At 43.0% G+C, this 22,916-nt stretch overlaps 1 protein-coding gene across 1 annotated transcript in view; it reads right to left on the reverse strand.

Moving 5' to 3' along the window:
* CASTOR2 (cytosolic arginine sensor for mTORC1 subunit 2) overlaps positions 1–22,916 on the reverse strand; it is a 167,166-nt gene that overhangs the window by 62,936 nt on the left and 81,314 nt on the right. Inside the window, exon 2 of the mRNA XM_024204976.3 lies at positions 13,872–13,942. Within this exon, the coding sequence (XP_024060744.1) occupies positions 13,872–13,942 (71 nt within the window). The remainder of the gene's footprint in view (positions 1–13,871; positions 13,943–22,916) is intronic.

A 22,916-nucleotide genomic window follows, 5' to 3' on the forward strand; every position in this document is an offset into this window, starting at 1 on the left:
TATTAATCCTCGCCCATTGGGTTCAGTGAAGAATGGAGGGCGTGGGGTTTGAAGGATTCCTAGGTAATCATTTTCTGCCATCAGGAAAGGAATTTAAAAATAATTGATCTGCATAGTTCAATGGTTAAAAACTACCATGAGCCCAAATCCCAAATCCACATATAATTAAGTTAACTTGATGCTAACACACTTTCCAAATTGGATAAATGACTTGGAAGAACAGTTGACTTGTATGTTGACTTTTATTAATGCCTGATGGTGTACTAAGTGCATCAGGCATAAAGACAACATATGGGCAACTCTGTGGTATAATATAACCCCTGACAACCTGCAATTCTCAACTACAGCTAAACCTTGCATGCTTTCTTATTGCCTGCTTGTATCCAAAATACACTGCAGACTCAACCCAGCACAATCTGTTTACTGGAGCATGTTGAATCGAAAGCACTTCTGGATGATTGTTGCAGCTGAAAAATAAACTTCTTGATGATAAACAAAAGGGAGAGAAAAGTGTTTTAACCCCAGGGACACTTGAGTTTTTGGCTAAGGCCCTGTCTACATTACAAACTCTTTGATACACATTTTAAGATACCTCACATCCTTTCAACCTTCAGCATCTCTCAAAAGAAAGAACGTTCAAATAGCTATCAAGCATTGAGGGTAAAAAATAGATTCACAAAAACCCTATTCAGATAGAATTTCCATCAATGATTTCTCCTTTTATCAAGCTCATCATTTTAAACTTGATCCTACCCTAGAAAAATATGTGGTTTATGCTTTCCCAGCTAATTTTTAAAAACAAAAAATTGGGTATGTTTCCAGTCATGTGATTGGTGCCATCATGTAAAATAAACAAGGAACAATTTCAACCTGAAAAAAACTCCAATTATTGTGGCCTCATTTATGAACTTTCTAATCGTGAAGTTTTGAGTAAGAGGTGCACCAGTGGCAAAAACCCCAGTGTGTTGGCATACTTCTGCCAGATTAGCAAATAAGTGACTGCTGCTGCATAGTCAGTTCTTTTTATGGACCTGGGATTCACTGACAATAAAATGTTAACATTCCTACCTGGTTAAAGTGATGACTAACCATGGCTTGATAGGGGGAATATTGGAAAATATCAATATTATGGCAGAGAAATCCTTAACAACATCTTTCAAGATGATTAATTTTCAGGAATCTCAGGCAGTCATCTCCAATTTTCAAATGTAGACATGGGGAGAAACTTGGACGTGTGGTTAAGGGAAGATACTGGGAACCAGGAAACCAGGGTCCTATGTCCAGTGTGACACAGAATACTTGCATGACCCTCGGCAAGTCATTTAGTCTCCTCATACATAAAATGGGAAAATGAATTCCTACCTCACAGGGATATTACAAGACAGTCAACGTGTAGGCTTGCAAAGTGCTCTGAGGACGACCCACCTATCATCATTGTATTTGGCCAAAAAAGTGGAATACGGACAAAGTGAGTTCTCAGAATAGTTGCTATGTTTGTCCACAGTGGGGAAAAAAAGGAGGTTTGCACCCTGCGAGAACAGTGAAGACAGACAAGTCCAGGTCATGCTATACAGGCTGCTCTCTCCTTTCCTCAAAAGAACTTAATCATAATGTATCACGGATAACAATTAAACCTGAAAAATCTGAACCTGATCCACAACTACAGTTGCTTAGATCATTTCCTAGGCCAGGACCCCACCACGCACACGTGTGCTCTCCTGGACATCGCGACATTTCTTCCCTCAGCTTTACAAGTAAAAACACAGACAGTTTGACACAACTCCATTTTTGTGAAAACATTCAAAAGGTTTTTGTTTTCATTCCAGTGCAGAATGAAAACAAATTTCGAAACCTCAGAAGTTGCCAGCAAATGGAATTGTCATCCTCCAGGTAGCTGTAGCCACAGCTCCAGGACAGAGTTTGATCCAGAAAAGAATGTCTCCCCTTTGATTATAAGTGCTGGAAGGCCTCGTTTGAGACTGGCACACGGATGATGTATGTGTGTGTGTGTGTGTGTGCGCGCACAATAAGTACAACACCCTCTCTGAAATGCCCACTCCACCCAGTACAGTGATCAAATACCAATTCCTTCCCAAGCTATTGTCCGTTGCTATTTGCTTTTAGACAGGAAAGCCCTGCTCAATAGTTTTTCAACATCAGAGTCAGCAGCCAGCCCTCAATGACCCATTTAGTGCCTCACCAATGAAGGGTTTTTCACAGTCTGAAAGGATTAAGTATGTTGTTTATGGTAATTAGGGTACGCAAATTGCAAAAATCAGCAGATTTCCCACCTCCTGACATAACTTTCTCTACATATCTTGGCAAGGGCTTTGCTCACAGAGTTTGCAGCACCAGTGAATGAAAAAGCCCAGATTTTAGTGGGACAGTGCGGGATGGGACACTGATGACATATATTCCTGCTGGGAAAAAAAAAGTACATAATGAATTTCTAGCAAACAAATCAAAAGAAAAAGAAAGAAGCGGGATACAGTCTGACTCTTAACCCTTGCCGTTCTATCAGCTTCTATTTTCCAATTAACTGTTTTGCAATAAGAAAAATTAATCTTTTAAAAAAATAAATGGCATTTCAGACAAAATGTTCCTGGACTGGCACAAAGATTCTCTGAGTCTAGAATGTTTCTAAGAATTAGCCAATACATTCCTGTCAGGGTGGGGTTTAGCATTTGTGTGGCTTGAACCTTGCGGACTGTGTGGTCGAATCCCACACAAGACTTATACAAGTATTAAAAGGTATGAGATTATAAAAAACAAAACAAACGCTGTAATTATTTTCTTAAAACAGAGTTCCCCACCCTCCTCAAAATGTTTCTACTTTGCCCAGGGTCAGACAGAGAAGTGAGTTATAGAGCTGAGAGCTGAATCCAAGAACTCTGGTTCCTTTTCTAACGGGTGGATAACACTCTCTTCTTCGGTCATTAAATCAATAATGCTGTTTGCTGGGCAATGTTTTCAAGGAAGACTTAGTTATCCAGTTAACTGATCCAGCCCCAAACCAAAACAGTACAGTAGAACCTCAGAGTTAAAAACACATCAGGAATGGAAGTTGTTCGTAACTCTGAACAAAATGTTATGGTTGTTCTTTCAAAAGTTTACAAATGAACATTGACTTAATACAGCTTCGAAACTTTACTATGCAGAAGAAAAATGCTGCTTTTAACCATCTTAATTTAAACAAAACAAGCACAGCGACAGTTTCCTTACCTTGTCAAATCTTTTTTTTAAAACACTTTTTTTTTTTTTTTTTTTTTTTTTTTTAAGTAGTTTACGTTTAACACAGTACTTTTTTTTGGTCTCTTGCTGCCTGATTGTGTACTTCCGGTTCTAAATGTGTGGCTGACAGGTCAGTTCGTAACTCTGGTGTTTGTAACTCACTCTGCAGTTCTACTGTATTTTCTAAGACCACTGAAGCCCAAGCCTGAGAGGGCAGCTGGTGGGCCAAAGGGACGACATACTGCCATCATGCAATCAGTGCATGGGAAGGAGAACAATTTCCCCCATCCCAATCTGTTCTTTTATTATACAAGAATTGGCTCATGCTGATGGCCTCTGCACAGGCTACCTGCTGCTAATCTGGACTTCAAAATTCATCTAGCACAGTCCTCTGCATTTCTGAAGTCAAAGACACCCAAATAATTAAACTGCTGACTCGATTGTAAGACTAGGCAGAACCTGATGTGCTAGAAGGGTGGCACTGGGATAATCAGATGGAGCTAAGAAGCTCTCAGTCACATGGAAGGGAAAGGCAAACTCTAGGCTGACAAAAAGTGCTGAAAAAAGACCTCACTGCAGCAAAAAAGTCAGCGGAAGTTGATCATCAAACTCTGCATAAATGTGCTGAGTTTTATCGCCTCAGAAATTCCGGAAATGCAGGTGCTGCTAGGGTCTGTCTAGCTGCAGACAGAAGGGAGGGCTGGCCAATGAGGGTTCCCAAGTCTGCCAGCAGCGGATGGTTTTTGTCACTTTCACAACAGCATGCTGAGCCTTAGCAACGGGGGACACACTGGAAGCCCCCTTCCTCTCCAAGACTGCTGTCCTAAAGAACAGGCCAGGAAATAAAATTAGGGAAGGTGCTGAGTGCCCTCAACTCCCATAGAGCAATTGCCATAGTCACACCCACCCCTGTCTGTGCAAGAGGCCAGATGGGAGAGTCTCTTGCAAGTCCGCCCTTTGGCAGAAGGATGCTCTAGCAGTTATGTGGCTAGCTCAATACTTTGGAGACCGAAATTTAATTCTCACACCGGCTTCCTGTGTGATTTTGGGCAAGTCACTTAGCCTCTGTGTGCAGGCGTGCTGGAGCAATCAGTACAATGGGGGTGCTGAGAGCATTGAACCAAACTGTAAACGCTCTATATGATGGAAACCAGTTCAAGCCAGGGGGTGCGGCAACCGTGAGTTCCAGCACCTATGTCTGTGTGCCTCAGTTCCCCTCTGTAAACTGGGGATAATGGCACTGCTCTGCCTCACAGGGATGCTGCCAGGATAAATATAATAAAGATTGTGAGAGAAGGTGGGTGAGGTAATAAATCTTTTACTGGACCAACTTCTGTGGGTGAAAGAGACAAGCTTTGGAGCCACACATGTACTCGAGTGTCACAGCTAAAGACAAGGTGGAACAGCTCACTAATCATAAGGAGTTATCAAATGTCGCAAGAGAACATTCAAGGAAGGGTGGTTAATTAAAGATTGTAAGGCACTCAGATACCAAAGTAACGGGGGCCATATAAATACATAATGGAGACAGATATTACAAAAGGTCTTTAAAACACTACCTGCTTCCTTTCCCAGTCATCAAGTGTATAATGCCCCTAGACTGGCTCATTTCCATCAGGCTGGCGAGCCATAGCCTCTTTACTGATGGCAAATATAAACAAAAGGATCCGCTCTCCTCTAAATCCCTGCCTAGAAAAATCCACCAATGGAGCAGCACACAAATGGCCAACCACTACCCTAACTAGGTAAACATGCAGGATTGTCTCTCTCTTTTTCCATCTGTTTTTCTCTCCCAGAAACCTATCTAAATTCCCAATGAATCATTTCACCATTTCAGTTCTAACAACTTTTTTAAAGTCCTTCATTCCTAAGAGTGAATAGACGAACAGATACACATGGCATCTATTTATCTTAAGCTTTGGAAAGAGTATGGAAACTGCAGAGATTTTAATTAACTTAAAGGAGGAAGTCATGGCCAGCCAAGTGCTTCAGGAAGAGACGTCTGGCTTTCTCACTGGGGTTGGGAAATAAAAATAGATATCAGCACACACCCGTCTGCTGGAGGAAACAGTGAAAATATCTATTATTTGTACAGTATTTCTTTAAATAGGGGCAGGGAGCGGAAATGGGTCAAAAGACTTTATGAGGAAGGTAACAGGCATAATAAATAATCTTTGCAAACATTAATTAAGCACCACAACCCCACTGTGAGGTAGGATAGTTTATCTCAGTTTTATAGGCAGGATAAATTGAGGAAGGGTGAAGTTAAGTCTCCTCTCAAGGTGACACAAGACAAAATAAGGAATGTAATCCATATTATCCTGATTCACCACTCCGGGCTTTAACTGCTAGATCACGATGCCTCCTACAGAACATATACAAATATCAGGGGGAGGAAAGTAATTTTCCAGACAAACAAACATTTCTGAGTAGTCACTTGTCAGTTCCCAACATGTTTAATTTGCATTTATACCATTACCACCACATCATTTCAAAAGCACGTGCACACACACACACACACACGTTAGGTCAGTGAAAAGACCAGAGAGATAGAGAGTGTAAGTGAGAAAATATATTCTGCCGAGCAATTTACAGGCACTCCTAATGACCAGAATGTGGTGAACAGGGGAAGGAATTCGTGGTTAGAAATGTCAGGTGGCAAATTAAGCAACTGTGTCTGAGATACAAAGGGCTAGTTACTGGGCAAAAAAAGAAAAAGATAACAGTTTTTTTTTAATCTCTTCATCTACTAGCTTCTTTCCCCCTTGTGAAGATTTTTTTTTATTATTACCATATGAACTGAACTAATAATGCTTACTGCTTGTACTAATTTACAGGCCTGGCTTTTTGTCAATCTTCCACTAGTGGACTGGAAAGGATGTGAAAGCAACACAATGTTTTTCTGTTACTGAATTAACCACTGGAAACAAAATAGAAAAATCAGACAGACCATGACTCCAAGGTCACAGGATGTCTGAAGAGAGCTGGTAACCAGGTACAGTGACTTCCATATTGAGGACACGTATTGGGGATTGTGAATTTCAAGAAAACCTCTCCCCTCCTCCCACTTCTCCAAAATTTGTAGGATTTTTCAACCACCAGCTCTATAGCTGTTTTGTTGTTGGTTTGTTTTAACTTGCACTATGGTAGTGCCTCAAAGCCCTAACTGAGACTGGGACCGCATTGTGTTAGGTGCTGTACAAACACACAGTGAGAGACCCGCCCTAAAGAGTTTACTATCTCAACATGGCAGGAAAAGGGAGGGAGAAAATGAGGATTATCATCTCCATTTCAGCTGGGGAAATAAGGTATAGGGGAGATTAACTGACTTCCCCAAGGTCACACAGAAAATCTGGGGGAAGAGCCAGGAACTGAACTCAGATCTTCCCAGTCCCAATCCAGTGTCTCAACCACAAGACCCTTTTCCCTCTCTCGTTCAAATCCAGACCAGGCCAGCAGAGTGATTATCCTTTAGTGACCTACATGAAATGAGTTTGGTGGTCTCAGTCTAGTGCCCAGGAGCACATGAACTGACCCCAAATCGGCATTCACTATTACCCTTCACCTCTGGTGAGCTACGAGGACTCCCCGCATCACCTCTTTGCTTTAATTCTCACCCCCACCTGCAACACTCCCTCGAGGTCAAAGCTACTACCCATCACTTCAGCAGGTGAGGATCACACTCAAAGGCCATCCACCAGGTGAGATGGCTGTGGAAGCAGCATTTCATCATGGAAATGATGAGCATGGTTCTCCAGATCTCAAACTGCGCCACCCAGGTGATCGACCTGTTGATACAGGTGTTGAGCGAACGTGATGCAAGGGGAGGTGAAGTGTCCTGTTCAAGATGATATAGCAAGGCTAAGTTGGAGGCAGGTCTCCCATCTCCCAGTCTGGCATGCTATCCACTGGGCCAAAGCGGCTTTGCATCATCACGATCATTCCACCCAAATTACACAGCGATGCTAACAAGCCCTCAGAAGGAATCTTGGCTTTCACCACAAGTGGAATGGACCAGGTGGCACGTGTGGCCTATATGCAGACAGGCTTTATGTCAAGGTGACTATATCAGTTGTATTCCACCTGTGGTCCACAGACCCATGGGGTCCACAGACTATGCCTAAGATTTCCAAAGGGGTCCGCACCTCCATTTGAAATTTTTTAGGAGTCTGCGAGTGAAAAAAAGTTGAAAACCAATAGACTATATGATGTAAAACCCATCACCTAGTGGGAAGTTATATACCAGTTCCTCTGACTCTTAGGCAGGCTCTTTGTACGGTTTCAACGGGACAGCCCTCTCTTTGAGTGGTTTGTTCCCCCATACAGTACTGAGACAAAACCGTACGTGGGCCCATACCATTCCCGGAAGTACCAAATGTCCGGTATTCTGGAAATGTGTGAGTGGTCACCATACTGGCCTTACAAGTACCACTGTCAAAATTGTTGGGAAGGGCCAGCAAAAGTTAGTTCCTTATAAAACTGACTGGCCACATGCCATCCCTTCTCCTTGTCAGCATGACGGGGTAAGTCGGAGAGATATTTGGACCTAAAGAGAACTGAGAGAAACCCTCCATGAAGAAATGCAACAGGGAGAAACTTTACATCCTCTCTTCTCCATACCGCTGCTTCTAGTTATACAGGCCCCGTCAGTTATTGCCATTCTTTAGGTATGCTCAAGCATCTAGGAGAGAAGGTGGATCCAGTAGTGACTCAGTTCTTCATTTCACATCATGCTGTGCAATGATAAGGGAGCACTGTAAAACTGGAGGCTAGATGGATGGCATTTCATTCGAAGCTATCCAAGGAGAACCATCACTAAGCCTGGTAGTGGACTCCCAAGTGAAAAAGGATGAACAGGACTGCAGCCAAGCCAGCTGGTATTAGATATGGAGAAGTAAAAAGCAGATAGGCTGTTTAAAAGCTGCAGCATGAATGCTGACGGGAAATTCCATTTCAGGAAAACACAGCCCCCACCACCCAACCAAAACCACCATTATTTTATTTTGATGGTATCTCTGGGACAAGAACCCAACATTAGCAACTCATTCCCAGGAGGCATTCCTCAGGATGTCAAAGAGTGCTGCTACCTCCAGACGTGCAGTCGTTTGTTTCCCTTTTAGAGAACATGAAAGCTAAAATGCTTGAAGAAAGAAACATAAGGATGTAAAGACAGCATAGGCTACACGCTCAGTTGGTGTAGATCTGTGCAGCTCCATTGGAGATGAAGCAGCAGTGGAGAATCTGGCCTTAGTGTGCGTGTTTGAGGGAGACAGGAATTTGTACCAACCTCGGGAAGCATCCAGCCAAACCTTTACAAAAATGAAAAGCACAGGAACAGCGTATGTATATTCCCAAGTGTAGCACCTCATCTTCTGCCATGTGCTGAATATGCTGTAGGTGACGTGCATGAGGATTTCACAATACTTATTCAAGCGCTCCAGCCCCTGACATAATCAGTCACCTGTTTTCACACAGGACAAGCTCATGACCAAACTCTTTTTTTTGCTAATATGACTCAGCAGCAACTCGGGCACAGAGTTTTCTGTGCATTATCTCCCTGCGTTACCAGGCTAGTGCAAGGACTTTCCCCAGTAAAAAGAAACCACCCAAGAAACCACCACTGGAACCAATCAGGATCAGTGTTGATATAACCCTCACACCACCACCAGGGAATTAAATGTTAGCAGTCATTTTCTGGGGTGGAGAGATGATGGCATCCTTACTAGCTTGCCTCTCTTCCTATTCCCAGGCAAACAAACTCCTGAGATGCCTTTTTTAGTCAGAGCAGTTAACAATGATGATAGCACGTCATTAAGTGTGGAGTGCTAACAAACACGACAGCCTACAAAAACCTCAACCTAAAGCATAGCTGAAACTGCTAATATTTTTCCAGCCTAATGTTTTCCTGATTGCTGTTGGCAGTGGAAGAGGCCTGGATGGCTCAAAAGGGCGTTGGGTGATCGGACATCCTCCTCGCTGTTGCATCTGCAAAGTCTCGCCCAGGGCAGTTGACAGAGAGAATGTCAGATCCCCCACTTTGTGGAGAACAGCAGCAGGGATTGGTGGCGGGTTGGTCCATGTCTGGAAAGAACCCGTGGCGTCTCCTCTTTGGGGAGATCCTGCCAGCACTGCTCACCAAGGGAAAAGATTCAACCTATCAACTTTGAGTTGGATCCAGGCACCTCTCAGCTACTTAAATCAAAACGAGATGTAGCGGGCCCATTTTAGGCTGAGACTATTAATGCTCCCCTACAGGAAGGTAGGGTGTAAGCATCTCCCAGATGAATGAAAGTTAGGCCCCTATTAAAAAAAAAAAAAAAAAAAAAGTCTTTAGCCTTTGATCTTCCCTTTGAAGGTGATGGTGAGACAAACTGAAGTCCTCACGTGTCCTTGATCCCTGCCAGTCAGGCTGTATCAGTGCAGCACTAGGAACCTGCGAAGAAAAGTAGAGCCCTTCTGACAGCTTAACCACACAGCCATCCTAGGTAGGTGCTACTGGCCCCAACCCAGGTGCATTAAAGGCTTTGAACCCGACCAAGGGAACTGGGAGCAAGGACAGGGACCCAGCTGGGACAATGGTAAAAGAGGTAAGCTCAAGAGGAAATGTAGGCTGAGATTTTATTGTTATTCCTTGAGAATAATGGGGAAGCCACTGAGAATAAAGGAAGGAGGCCTGCGTTTCAGACACTAGCCCAGTGTGTTTGTGTGCCGGGTTGAGAGCTGGCCAGAAACTTGCAGACTTTTGACGTAGGACAGCATGTAGACGATTACTAGCTAGGCACAGCAGCGATTCAGCCAAGCTGTCAGTAGCTCTGGATACTGTTGCCGATACTGTTTTTAGTAACTGGCGCCCAGTCCCCGGTTGGGGTAGGCAGTATCGCTTTGGAGTGGTTCCCTTCTGTCCCAGGAGGCTCTGTTTCACCATCCCTCCTGTTTGCTGTGTGTTTGATGGGGGAGAGATGGACACGGTTCAGCCTGAATTGCCATCCATACAATGACTACCTGCAGCTTGGTCTCATTTTCATCAGGCCCAGATGGTGCAGTGTCTTTGTTGTCACAGTGCCTGGCTGAGACTGGAATCTGGTTGAGGACAAAGTATTTGAACTCAATTCAGACAAGACAGAGGGGATATTAACGAGCTGGGGGACAGATCTTGTGAGTAAGGCAGGAAGAAATTAGGGCATTTGTCTCCCCCTTTCATCCAACAGATTGTAGGGTGGGGATACTTTTGCATTCACAGTTGCTTCTGAAATTGCTGGGGCGATCAGGGGCCAAAATACCTTTCCTCAGTCTCCGACTGGTTACACATCCACAGCAATTTGCCTGGGAGTGAGTCACGCTTTGTGGATTATTGCATTATGACTCTCCTTAAATACCATTTAGATGTAATAGCTGATACAGAACGCAGTTACCCACTTGCTCGGAGAAGCTAGCCACAGACAACATATTCAAATATGAAGAAAGAGCAAATGTATGTGTGGATGGATGGATGGATGCATGCAAGATTGTCTAGGCTAAAATGCTATTATAATTATCCTCCTGATACCACCACCACTTAATCCATTGTCATTGAACCCAATGTTAGAGGATGCAATGTTAGTAGGACAGTCATCAGCAGATATGCACATGTACAGAAACCAGAAAAGCAGCAATATGCCTGCAAAGGGGAAATTAAGTCCAAATCATCAAATCAGAAAGAACTGCTACTTGAATGTGGTGGCAGTGTCTGACTCACCGAGGTGTCCTGGGGCAATACTGACTCACAAAGCTACCTGAAGACAAGGGTCCGTCTAGACAGAGGATTTGCTCTGAGTCTGATTACATCATTGGTATAATTACTCCAGTGCAACTCCTATTGTAGACAGGCAAAACTACTATTTTGAGTTTACTCCAGTTTCAAGCAAGGGTAATTTTCACTAGTGCAAACAGAAACTTTGCCTACCTAGACTAGGGGTTGCACTGGTGCAATTATAGCGCCCGGGCTGTGGCCACCAATGGCTGGAATTGGGGCAAATCCTCAGTATAGATCAGGCCAAAGAACCACTCCCATATGGATATTACTGCCACATATGCAGCCCTGGCGATGGCACGTCATCGAATGCAGCAAATTTAGAAACCCAGCATGGTTTAGTGATTATGGCTCTAGACTGGGGCTCAGGACACCGGGGCACTCTTTCTTGCTCCAACACTGACATGCTCTATGATCTTTAGCACATCTCTTCCCCTCCTCACCTTTTGTCTGTCTCTTCCATTAGACTGTAAGTTTTTCAGGGACAAGGACTATATGCTACTCTGCTGAGGGTTAAATCTCAGTTGGGGGTCACCACAATACAAACACTACAGAACATTCATAGGAAACACGTTCTGAATCAGTTACAGTGAACATCTGCTCTAGAAACACAAATATAGGCGTTACATTCTTCCTATCAGGGAACAGAACAGTAGCACGTGACCTCCATCTTCCATCAAAACCAACATCTCTCATGAACACTTTACAGACCAGGGAATACTTAATGAAATTATTTAAACCAACAATTTACAATAGAGGAATGCAATCAAGAAAACTATGATCTGTTCATGACTTCTCTTATAAAAAGGGTGTAATTCACAGAAATAATCATTTGCTACAAATTATTAATCTACCACTAATAATGATGGCATGCAATTTAATTTTTCCTCCTAATGCTTTGATTCTTAAGTCATAAGCACTCACAAAAACTACTAAATATTATGGTGGCATTGGTAGCAACTCCATAGGTTATAAGTTTTATAGAGAATAAATTCCTGTGTCACACTTTAATGATTGAATTTTGTCTTCAATCTTGCAAAATGTGTAACCTTTAAGTGCAACCGCAAAGAGCAGCTGTTAAAAATATTAATAATAGCAGTGCTACACTTCCTCATTCTATCACCTAAATAACACTGCTGCAAATAAAAACGTCTCAAAATGATAAACACCATTACAAATTATTTCCACTTACACAGCCAAACCGTTCCCTCCATTAAGCAACTGTCCAACACCACACGCTTAAAACAAACAACTACAGCTCACAAACATACTTTTGGCAACACAGGGTTGATGAAACATTCCAGTGAGAAAACATCCACTTCTGCCCAGTGCACATGGTCAGGTGGAAGGCAGCACATTTTGCGTGGAAGGAGGTAGCGTGTGTATTATGGGTGGCAGAGATGGAGAAGGTGACATCATGATTGCAAGGGTTGGGTGAGGAGGTAACTAGCTATTTCTTGGCTTTTTATAGGTGTGGAGGCTATACAATATTTATCTTCGAGTACTTCTTTTGATTGGGGGAGGGGATCAGGGCAATAAGGAGGCGCACGATCTGATATGCTCATGGGGACCAGATGATGAGCTAGCTCAGTAGGTAACATGCAGGTAACTGTAGTCTTCTGTGATGAGGTGTATAAACCCCATATCAATCGAGGTGGGGTTAACTAGAGCCGGAGAGCTGCATTAGCTCCGCCTTGTTACACCTGCAGGGTGCCTCAGCCTCAGGGAGGAGTTCAAAGGAAGCAATCCAGTCAGTGCAGTTGGGAGGAGTCGTCCCAGGAGAGAGATGGGTCCAGAGTTCTCTCTCTGTGAGAAGGGCCGGAGAGAAGCCAGATGGAGGGAGAAGTGAATATGGACACAGGGCGCGTCTACACAGCATTTTGGAGTGAACGGGAGCAAGCCTCCCAGCCCAGGCTGAAGGACTTAGGCTAGCAGGGCTCACACTAGCGCTCTCAAAATAGCGGTGTACACAGTGCTTTGACGTTATGGCTTGGGCTCTAAAGCCAAAGGAGGGGAGTGGTCTTCAGAGCCCGAATTCCAGCCTGAGCTGCCACTTCAGGGCGCGGTCTACACAGTTGTTTTTACAGCGCTAATGCGAGCGCTGCGAGCCTGACTCTGTCAACCCATGCTTGGGGGGCTCACCTCAAAACACTTTGTAGGAATATCTTAAACGCTCGAGCCTGGGGTGAGCAGAATTGGCTTCGTTTGCATTTTCATTTGGTTTACTCCTGGGAGGAGCCCTCTGAGCCACTGCTCTAGAAGAACAGTGAGATTGAAGAGGAGCCCGGGAAGGGCGGAAGACATTGTGCTGATTCCCGCGGTTTTGTCAGACATTATTTGTTTGGGACACAGATACCCCTGAAGGGGTGGAACTAGAAAGTGACCTGGCTGCAGAGCCAAGCTACCACTGTACCAGACAACGGAAGAACTGAGCAGAAGAGTGGGGCAGAAATGCCATGTCACATCAGGAGGGGGTGCTCTGGGTCGGTAAAAGACTGACCACTACATTTCCAGAAGTCCACCACCGTTTTGTATGTGGTGGTTTTCTGGTTAACCCCCTTCCCTCCAAAAAGCTCTCCAATACTCCTCTTTTTTTTTTTTTTTTTTAAGTTGGCAACTTGCACTACAAATTATTCACATTCCATATGTGAAATGTCTTTTACAGCAAAGCAGTGGAGACAGGCTGCTTAAATGATCAAAGCATCTTTCATAACTGTGTTTCTGGTACTTACCAACAGAACCGTTGTACAAACATCTCCGTTTATGGTCTGATCAGGAGAATGACAAAACGGCAAACACGCATCCCTCTGCCCCCAGCTTGGAGTAGAAAGCAGCAGGTGCTGCGACTTACCTAGAAACCCCTCTTCGTCCACAATGATCGTATAGTCCTCTGGCGTTTCCGTGAGACTGAAGAACTTGCACCTGCATAGGGGAACAGGACAGCAGCTCTATTAGCCAATGGATTGAGTGGAGGTATTTATGTTTGTTTGAAACGGTACCCACAAAACTGCCTGCTCTCTTTGTAAGGAGTCAGTGTGCCCGGCCTATAGGGCCAGGGGTTCTATTCCTGTATCTTCCACTTACCTGCCCAGTGACCCACCAGATAGCTGCTATATCTATCCAAGATATAGCAGCTAAAACAATCTTTTTTTGTCCATTGATCTGACTATGTAACTCCCCTCTTTAAACCCTTCCAATGGCTCCCCCTTGTCCATGGCATCATGTTCGAAATTCCTTGTCCGAACCTTCAAGGTTCTACATCCTGAAACAGACCTTTGAACCCCTCCACTCTGCTAATGATGCCCTGCCATCTCCTCCTCCTCCCATCTCAGAGCCCCTTTCCACATTGGGAGGGCATTCTGCATGGGGAAATCCCATCTGCCAAGCCACTTCCCTTTCCCTCATTCCAGGACCTCCTGATGATTTGCTCTTCATCTATGATTCTCAGCACAGCTGAGTCAATAACAGCATTAAATCAAACAAAAGGATCCTATCTTCTCTGTGCCTGTCTTTTGACACTGTGAGTCAACTGAGGCACAGCCTCTCTATTTTGTGCAGCAAACATTGTCATCCCTAGCATAGTATATTAAATAAACAGAACTTTAGGATCTGCCATTCTGGATACGTAAATGAAAAAAATGTAACAGTGTGCAATGAGATCTCTCTCTCTCTCACACACACAGACATGCCCGCATGTAACGGTCTCTAGACTCAATGCGTTAATCCAGACACTATCTGGTTGCTTCCCAGCAATGGCAGAAACGCTTCATATTGCGCTGCATCATTCAAATATGGGCTCACCTCCCATAGGAATCACAGTGAGGAGCAGCAATACAATTCTCTCTCACTACACTGTCACTCATAGACTCAGACTTTAAGGTCAGAAAGGACCATCAGGATCATCTCGTCTGACCTTCTGCACATTGCAGGCCACAGAACCTCACCCACTCCTGAAATAGACCCCTAACCTCTGGCTGAGTTACTGACGTCCGCAAATCATGAGTTAAAGGCTTCAAGTTACAGAGAATTCATAATTTACACTGGTTTAAACCTGCAAGTGACCCATGCCCCATGCTGCAGATGAAGGCGAAAAAAACCCAGGGTTGCTGCCAATCTGTCCCAGGGCAAAATTCTTTCTTGACCCCAAATATGGGGGGAAATACTGGTCCGCATTTTTCATGGAAATAAAAAACATTTTTCAACCCGCTCTATGATATGAAAAATATTTTCATAGACTTCAATATAGCCAGGTATGAATATTTGTGAACACTGCCAGTAATCAAAAATACTGCAAATACTGAGTAATTTTAATTTCTCATGGAATATTCTATACAGCCTTAACAAAAAACAGAGTGCTGGTTTTGCTAACTTTGGCAAACACAGTGCCAGATTCTGATCTCAGTAACACTAGTGTAAACCTCAAGTAACTCCTTTGGTTTCACTGTCCACTGAAAAAAGTAGTTAATCCAGTTTTAGGATGGCATAAATCAAGATCAGAATCTAGACTAATGTTTTAGTTTGAAATGTCCCAAATTATATTTTTTCAAGTAGATTTTATACATCATAATCTTAAGTAATTTAGGCATAATATACACATACCACATACAAAAAATCCTATTATAAACATTGTTTAGGTTGCAAAGTTAAATACTCAAAAGCTAGGAAATGTTAGATTTAAGATTGACCATGTTCATTAAGTTTGGCCAAGTTATTTCTACCCCCTTAGTCATCCAACATCTGCACTGGAAAATGCGGGACCCTTTGGGGAAAAAAGTATGTGATCATGTAATTAACGACTGTGTCATAGTACATAGGCAGAAGGTGACAGAGTTAAGGATGCACAAGCAACCTTAAATCTGGCATTTTCTAAATTTCACGTGCTTGACCTCTAGTTCTTCAATAATGTTCTTTTAACATAGTTTTTTGTATGTAATTTCCTAGGGAAAAGGTACAAAATTTGTTCTTATGTAGAACCATATCTTCCTGCACCATCATGAGCAAAGATCTGAATCATGAATCTTCAGCACTGATTGCTACCACTTGAGCTGCAGGACTAACTACATTAGCTGTCAGACAAGACACTCTTATCCCGGGATAGGGATGGGTTGCTGAATGGTCAGGGGGATCTAGGCCCAACTACTCTCTCCCCACTTCCCCATGTGGTGCCCCCAGATGGAGGGATGGGTCACTGAAGGCATGTGCTGTTTTTTGTTTAGGATAACCTGTCCCAGTTTTCCCAGGCAACAGTTGCTCTGGCAATTCCTGGACATTTCCAGTGCAGCATCTGCAGCTGCTGCGTTGGGTGACGGCAGCAGCAGGGGTCCAGCTTTAGAATGTTCATGGTCAGGGATTATTCTGACAGGCTGCCAAAAAGTTTCCTGAGAAATGCAAGCAACCGAAAGGAAATGGTGATTTTCAAAAGTTTATAGCTCAGCAAAACTTGAAAGGAATTATGAGGGACAAAGAAAAGGCACTTCTCTAGCCCCAGGGCTTTCCTTCTGCCAAATTTCAAAGGTCTATCTACTGCAACAATGGAGGCGATAGAGTATAAGAATAATGTTTTATAAATGGAAAGTGTTAGACAGCCTAACTATAGGTGCTGTTAACAGCTTCCCCTATAATTAGTAATCTTGAACCTGTCTATGAGACCTCATGCTCTCCTTTGTATCACCCCAGACTAGATTTATTGCCCTAAGGGAAAGAGTTGTCACACAACATTGGATATCCATGAATTAACATCTCACAAGGATTTTTTAATCTTGCTTATAAAGGAAACTTTTGATTTCTGGCCAAGTAAATTTATTACCATCCATAAAACAAGTTGCAATGCATTATGACGCCACCTAGCAAAACTGGAAAGGGTATATGCACACTTAACATAACATAATATATATATATATATATAAGTACACACATATCCATTTTGCAGGTAAGGGATGTTCTTGTTGGATTCACTTTACAGCAACTTTATAGATTTTTTTTTTATTCATTCATACAGTACTTTACATCTAAAGCTTAAATAAATGTTCAGCTTATATTCACTGTATGAATTTGATATGGATAAAATGTGTGGAACACCTGATTGGAGATCAGTTTTCTGTTTATCAATAGGATGGAGGTAACAGACAGAACAAACTTCCTTTGCCTTCCCCCCACCTGTGCGCCTCAACCATGATCTGGAGGAAAAAGAGGGAGAGGGAGGAAGGGAGGAAAAAGGAAAGAGCCATAAAGCAAACAAGTAATGTTAAGTGAAAATAAAGTCTGCTCCAAAAAAAGTTCAAATTCCAAACTTTCTTAGGGATCCTCTACACAGTGCTTTAGCCCGCACCACAGGGGTGTAAATTTTAGCCATGCCAGCATGTCACATGTTGTCATAACTATAAAGGGAAGGGTAACAGCTCTCCTGTGTACAGTACTATAAAATCCCTCCTGGCCAGAGACTCCAAAATCCTTTTACCTGTAAAGGGTTAAGAAGCTCAGGTAACCTAGCTGACACCTGACCCAAAGGACCAATAAGGGCACAAGATACTTTCAAATCTTGGGGGGGAAGGCTTTTGTTTGTGCTCTTTGTTTTGGGGGTTGTTCGCTCTTGGGACTGAGAGGGACCAGACATCAATCCAGGTTCTCCAAATCTTTCTGAATAAGTCTCTCATATTTCAAACTTGTAAGTAAACAGCCAGGCAAGGCGTGTTAGTTTATCTTTGTTTTCTCAACTTGTAAATGTACCTTTTACTAGAGTGTTTATCTCTGTTTGCTGTACTTTGAACCTAAGGCTAGAGCGGGGTCCTCTGAGCTCTTTAAGTTTGATTACCCTGTAAAGTTATTTTCCATCCTGATTTTACAGAGATGATTTTTACCTTTTTCTTTAATTAAAAGCCTTCTTTTTAAGAACCTGATTGATTTTTCCTTGTTTTTAGATCCAAGGGGGTTGGATCTGTATTCACCAGGAGTTGGTGGGAGGAAGGAGGGGGGATGGTTAATTTCTCCTTGTCTTAAGATCCAAGGGGTTTGGATCTGTATTCACCAGGGAATTGGTGAAGAGTTTCTCAAGGCTTCCCAGGGAAGGGAATTAGCTTTGGGAATGGTGGCAGCGGACCAGATCTAAGCTGGTAGTTAAGCTTAGAAGTTTTCATGCAGGCCCCCACATTTGTACCCTAAAGTTCAGAGTGGGGAAGCAGCCTTGGCACATGTTAACTAGCCTGCATGGACCCTGCTGGCACATTCTAAAAGTTCTCTAGTGCACGTTAACATAGTCCTGTTACAAGGAGTACCACAATAACTAGGGAACTTGTAGTGAGTGTCCTCAGGGTCCACACAGGCCAGTTCTACATGCTAGTGCGGATTAAGATTTGCTGGTGCTTTGCTACCCAACAGCCCTCCTTGACACGTGCATGTTGAATACATAGAAGAGATGGTCGTAAGGCAGGAAAAGTTTCATACATAGCGGAAGTCCTTCCTGGGGGAGTTTTGCTCTCGAGTTCTCTCTCTCTAATGCAAGCACACAAATATTGACCGCTCCACCAGAAATTGCACAGACACATGGCAGATGCCATTTTTCTCTGCACACGTCTAAATAAAGTGATGACATTCAAAGAACAGGTCTAGTTGAAACCTGACCATCGCTGGCCCTTACATCATTCATCCTGTGTGTCACAAACTGACATTTCCATGTACTATATTCTAGAGCCCAATCCGCCTCTCACAACAAAACCTCAAAGAGTCAGCAGCATACAGCAGTCACATTTAAAACGTGTATCTTTTTTTACTTCTATCAAAGAGATTACTAGTCTTGTGGTGTACGGTGCACATTCACGAAGCTCAAGCTACGATACCTTCTCCGCTGGTACAAAGGGAAAAGGAAACTTTTGAATTGAGAACTCTGCATGATAAATATTGCACAGAGAAAACTTTTACCATCACAGTGGCAAAAGAAACCAAAAAGCTCTGCTTAAATTAGATACTCTACAAATAGGATCTACATTAATTTTGGGTGTGATGTAAGCATTTTTACCCCTCAGAAGTCTCATCTGACGGACTTTGCTTCATTTGGAGATTCATCAGTGATACAATGGACCCCTACATTGGATTCCTCTCCTGCACAGTGACACGTGCTGTGTTGTACATCATACATCCTCCACCCAATGTATACAGATGATCTTTCTTTCACCTTATACCAGTTCAGGAAGAAATGAAGAATAGCAGCATCCTTAAACATCACACTGAAGCCAATCAAGGAGAGGAAGACAGGAGACGTCAGGTAATCAGTATCTCTAAGTGAGTGTGGAGAGGAAACATTTAAGAGGGAATATTTTTAGTACACTAATACCCAAACCATATATGGATTCTTCTGGATTTTTGCCTTCTTCATGTTTCAGCACATTTCCACTTCAGCACTGTTCCTGGCTCTGACTGCCTGATGACATACGTCTTTTTCTGGCAACACAGTACATGTAGACTGATCTATTATTAGATTACATCACTGAATCTGTCCAACTTACTGTGTGTGGAAGCTGAAGCAATACTGAAGCTTTAGGAAAGCGCACCTAGGGTCGCAGCAGCATAATTTTGGTTCTCAAGCAGCACTTAGCCTTTGTGAGGAGAAAGAAAACGAAACCAAGCATTCATGTTTATTGTCAGCCTTACTAACAGGTCTGTATTGGGAGCCTTAGGTTTGGGAGGTGTCCCCAAGATACTTGCTCTCCAGGCCTGCCCAGATCCAAAACAGAGTAAGAAAGACTTGCCAGTAGGCTGGAACCTGGAATTAGAACGTGACCTGAAGTCCGCTGAATTCTATAGGACATCAGTGGGCTTTGGGTCAGGCCCGCGTAGGGGCACTGCTTTGGAAGCAGTGGGGCAGTCAAAAGATCAGCACAGAAGATGGCTGTAAAAGGAAGTCATAAGTCCAGCCTTCTTGACAGGAAAGAAATGATGCTGCAAATTTGTTGTCTGGGAAGAGTGAGAAGGGGAGACAAGCAGTTTGGTCTGTGGAAAACAGCATTCACAGGATTAAGTGAGCCGCCAGCATCTCCACATATCAAAGACAGCAGGCCCAGGCGTGGCTGATCTGAATGGGAATGGAAGAGCAAGCAAGAAGATCTGAGCTGAACAATCAAAAAAGTGTTGTTTGTAGCAACTTCCAGTCTGTCTTCATGTATTTGCAACAGGGGATTTATAGGCATCTGTCTTTACATTATGATAAGAATACATCTTTTCCTGCAAGAAGAGAGTCTCATGCTAACCCTCTTGGCAATCTCAGTCTTTTCACTGCTTTTAAAATAATGACAAGACTTGGATTCTAGCATGACATACTGTGAAACTTATTTAGAGCAGCAAAGAACACTTATGCTGTTAATACATTTTGACACATTTGTGTAACATGTTAAGTACTTTACACCATCTAATTACTATACTGTACAGTCAATGAAAATTGCAAAGAGTGAATTGATTAGCGGTCTCTAAATGCCGTCTTTATTTGCTAGTCAAAACACTTAGCTGCCTTGCTGGCAAGAGTAACAAAGAAAATGTGCAGCTCAACTAAATCGAGAGGCAAAAGAGGACCCTTCATGGAGGTGCCAGTTGGGAGCACACACAGTTTGGGACCTCAAGGTTGCAAGTTCACATCTTACCAGGTTTAGTTACTGATCCCCAAAACTTACGCTGCTGTGCGGTACCAGAAGGCTGCTACTCTGTTAAAAGGACCATCCATCAAAAGAAACACTACATCAAATTCCCTTCTATAGCCCCCGCTGCCTGTCCAAGTGAAAATTAAAGATCTCATGGCACAATTAGAAAAGGGTTGGAGAAGAGGGGCAGACCCTATGTTCTGGTTACAAGTCCCTCTCACATCCAAGGCTACGGGAAAGCAGGTGCTGAACCCATAACGGCTGCAACGTTTGCCTAGAGAGTCACTGCAATGACCTTAGCGAATTCATTACAAAATGTTAAACTTTTCCCCAAATGAATGGACAACACTACTAGTTATTTTCTGACATGTCAAAGCAGGAATTTTTGAACAGGAATTAATTCAGGGAAGTTGCATAGTCTGTTATGCAGGAGGTCAGGATAGATGATCGTAACAGTCCCTTCTGACCTTAAAATCTAAGAATCTAGTAACCGATGCGCTTAAAGCACAGATGTCAATGAGAACAACTGAGGTGGGACCGTCTTTTGGTACAGCACCTACTGCAATGGGGCCCACGACTAAGGCTCCCAGGCACTAGAGTAATACAAATAATAAACAACAACAACAACAACTGATTGGAGGAATCAACACACAGCTCCAGTAATTCACGCCTGCAGATGGGGAAATATCTAAACCTTCACATAGGCTCCAACATTACTGACAGCAGAACAATAGGAATAGGACCTACAACACTGAGGCAGTGAAAACCTTAAGGGCAAATATAAAACACAAAAAGACGTTGGTATCACAATATACAAAGCCTCGAAAGAAAGATGGATCAAACAGAAAAGATATTGGATTTCATTTGTGAAGAGACCTGCTAACCTACCAAACATGCAAATGTTTTTAAAATGTCAACCTGGCTCGATCCCTAGTTAGTCTCATTTGATTAATATCCATCCTGGTTCAAGTCTCCAAGAAAACAATCCCATCTGGTATGGCCCTCGCAAGCCCAGGCAAATCAAAATACTTATTCAAATGAAAGATTAATGGTAGCTTGAAATAATTATGACTGGTAACTGTGATAAAATTTCCTTTTCTTATTTTGTAGCCAGACATAGTCAACCTAGACTTCCCAAGTTGGATGATTCATAGATTCATAGATTCTAGGACTGGAAGGGACCTCGAGAGGTCATCGAGTCCAGTCCCCTGCCCGCATGGCAGGACCAAATACTGTCTAGACCATCCCTGATAGACATTTATCTAACCTACTCTTAAATATCTCCAGAGATGGAGATTCCACAACCTCCCTAGGCAATTTATTCCAGTGTTTAACCACCCTGACAGTTAGGAACTTTTTCCTAATGTCCAACCTAGACCTCCCTTGCTGCAGTTTAAGCCCATTGCTTCTTGTTCTATCCTTAGAGGCTAAGGTGAACAAGTTTTCTCCCTCCTCCTTATGACACCCTTTTAGATACCTGAAAACTGCTATCATGTCCCCTCTCAGTCTTCTCTTTTCCAAACTAAACAAACCCAATTCTTTCAGCCTTGCTTCATAGGTCATGTTCTCAAGACCTTTAATCATTCTTGTTGCTCTTCTCTGGACCCTTTCCAATTTCTCCACATCTTTCTTGAAATGCGGTGCCCGGAACTGGACACAATACTCCAGCTGAGGCCTAACCAGAGCAGAGTAGAGCGGAAGAATGACTTCTCGTGTCTTGCTCACAACACACAATGAGTACAACTTACAATGGTGGAACAGTTCAACACCTATCTTGCAACATAACTACCAAACAATCTTCTCTTGGTCATAACAACATGTGTATTCAGTTTAAGTCGTGACACTAGTGAAGCCCAAATTATGGTGTTTTCGCCTCTCAAAGCAGAAGATCTGTTGTGTTGCTATTTTCCAGATCTTTGCCCCTGATGTGAAGCCAACAACGTGATCTTTGTTTCACTCACCACACCAGATTTTTTACACATACCCACTAAAAGCAATTAGCAGGGAGAGTTTGAACATGCCACTCTGGCTTTTACAGGCTTCCTCCATCTTCCCTTCTGCCAGAAAAATCTACCTCTCCTAAAATCACTTGCGGGAGGGGAGGGAGGAAATATTCTTGCTACATTTGAGAGGAGAAATCGGAAGCCAAATTAAAGTCAAGTGCTAGCAAATATTTAGTAAATGAATACATTAAGTGAAAAAATAAATTTTCAGCATGCTCTGAGGCGAAACACGATATAAAGCTCACCTATTAAAGGAAAGGCATTTGCTAA

Source organism: Terrapene carolina, unplaced genomic scaffold (assembly GCF_002925995.2).
Source record: "Terrapene carolina triunguis isolate 2854851 unplaced genomic scaffold, T_m_triunguis-2.0 Scaffold231, whole genome shotgun sequence".
Taxonomy (NCBI): domain Eukaryota; kingdom Metazoa; phylum Chordata; order Testudines; family Emydidae; genus Terrapene; species Terrapene triunguis.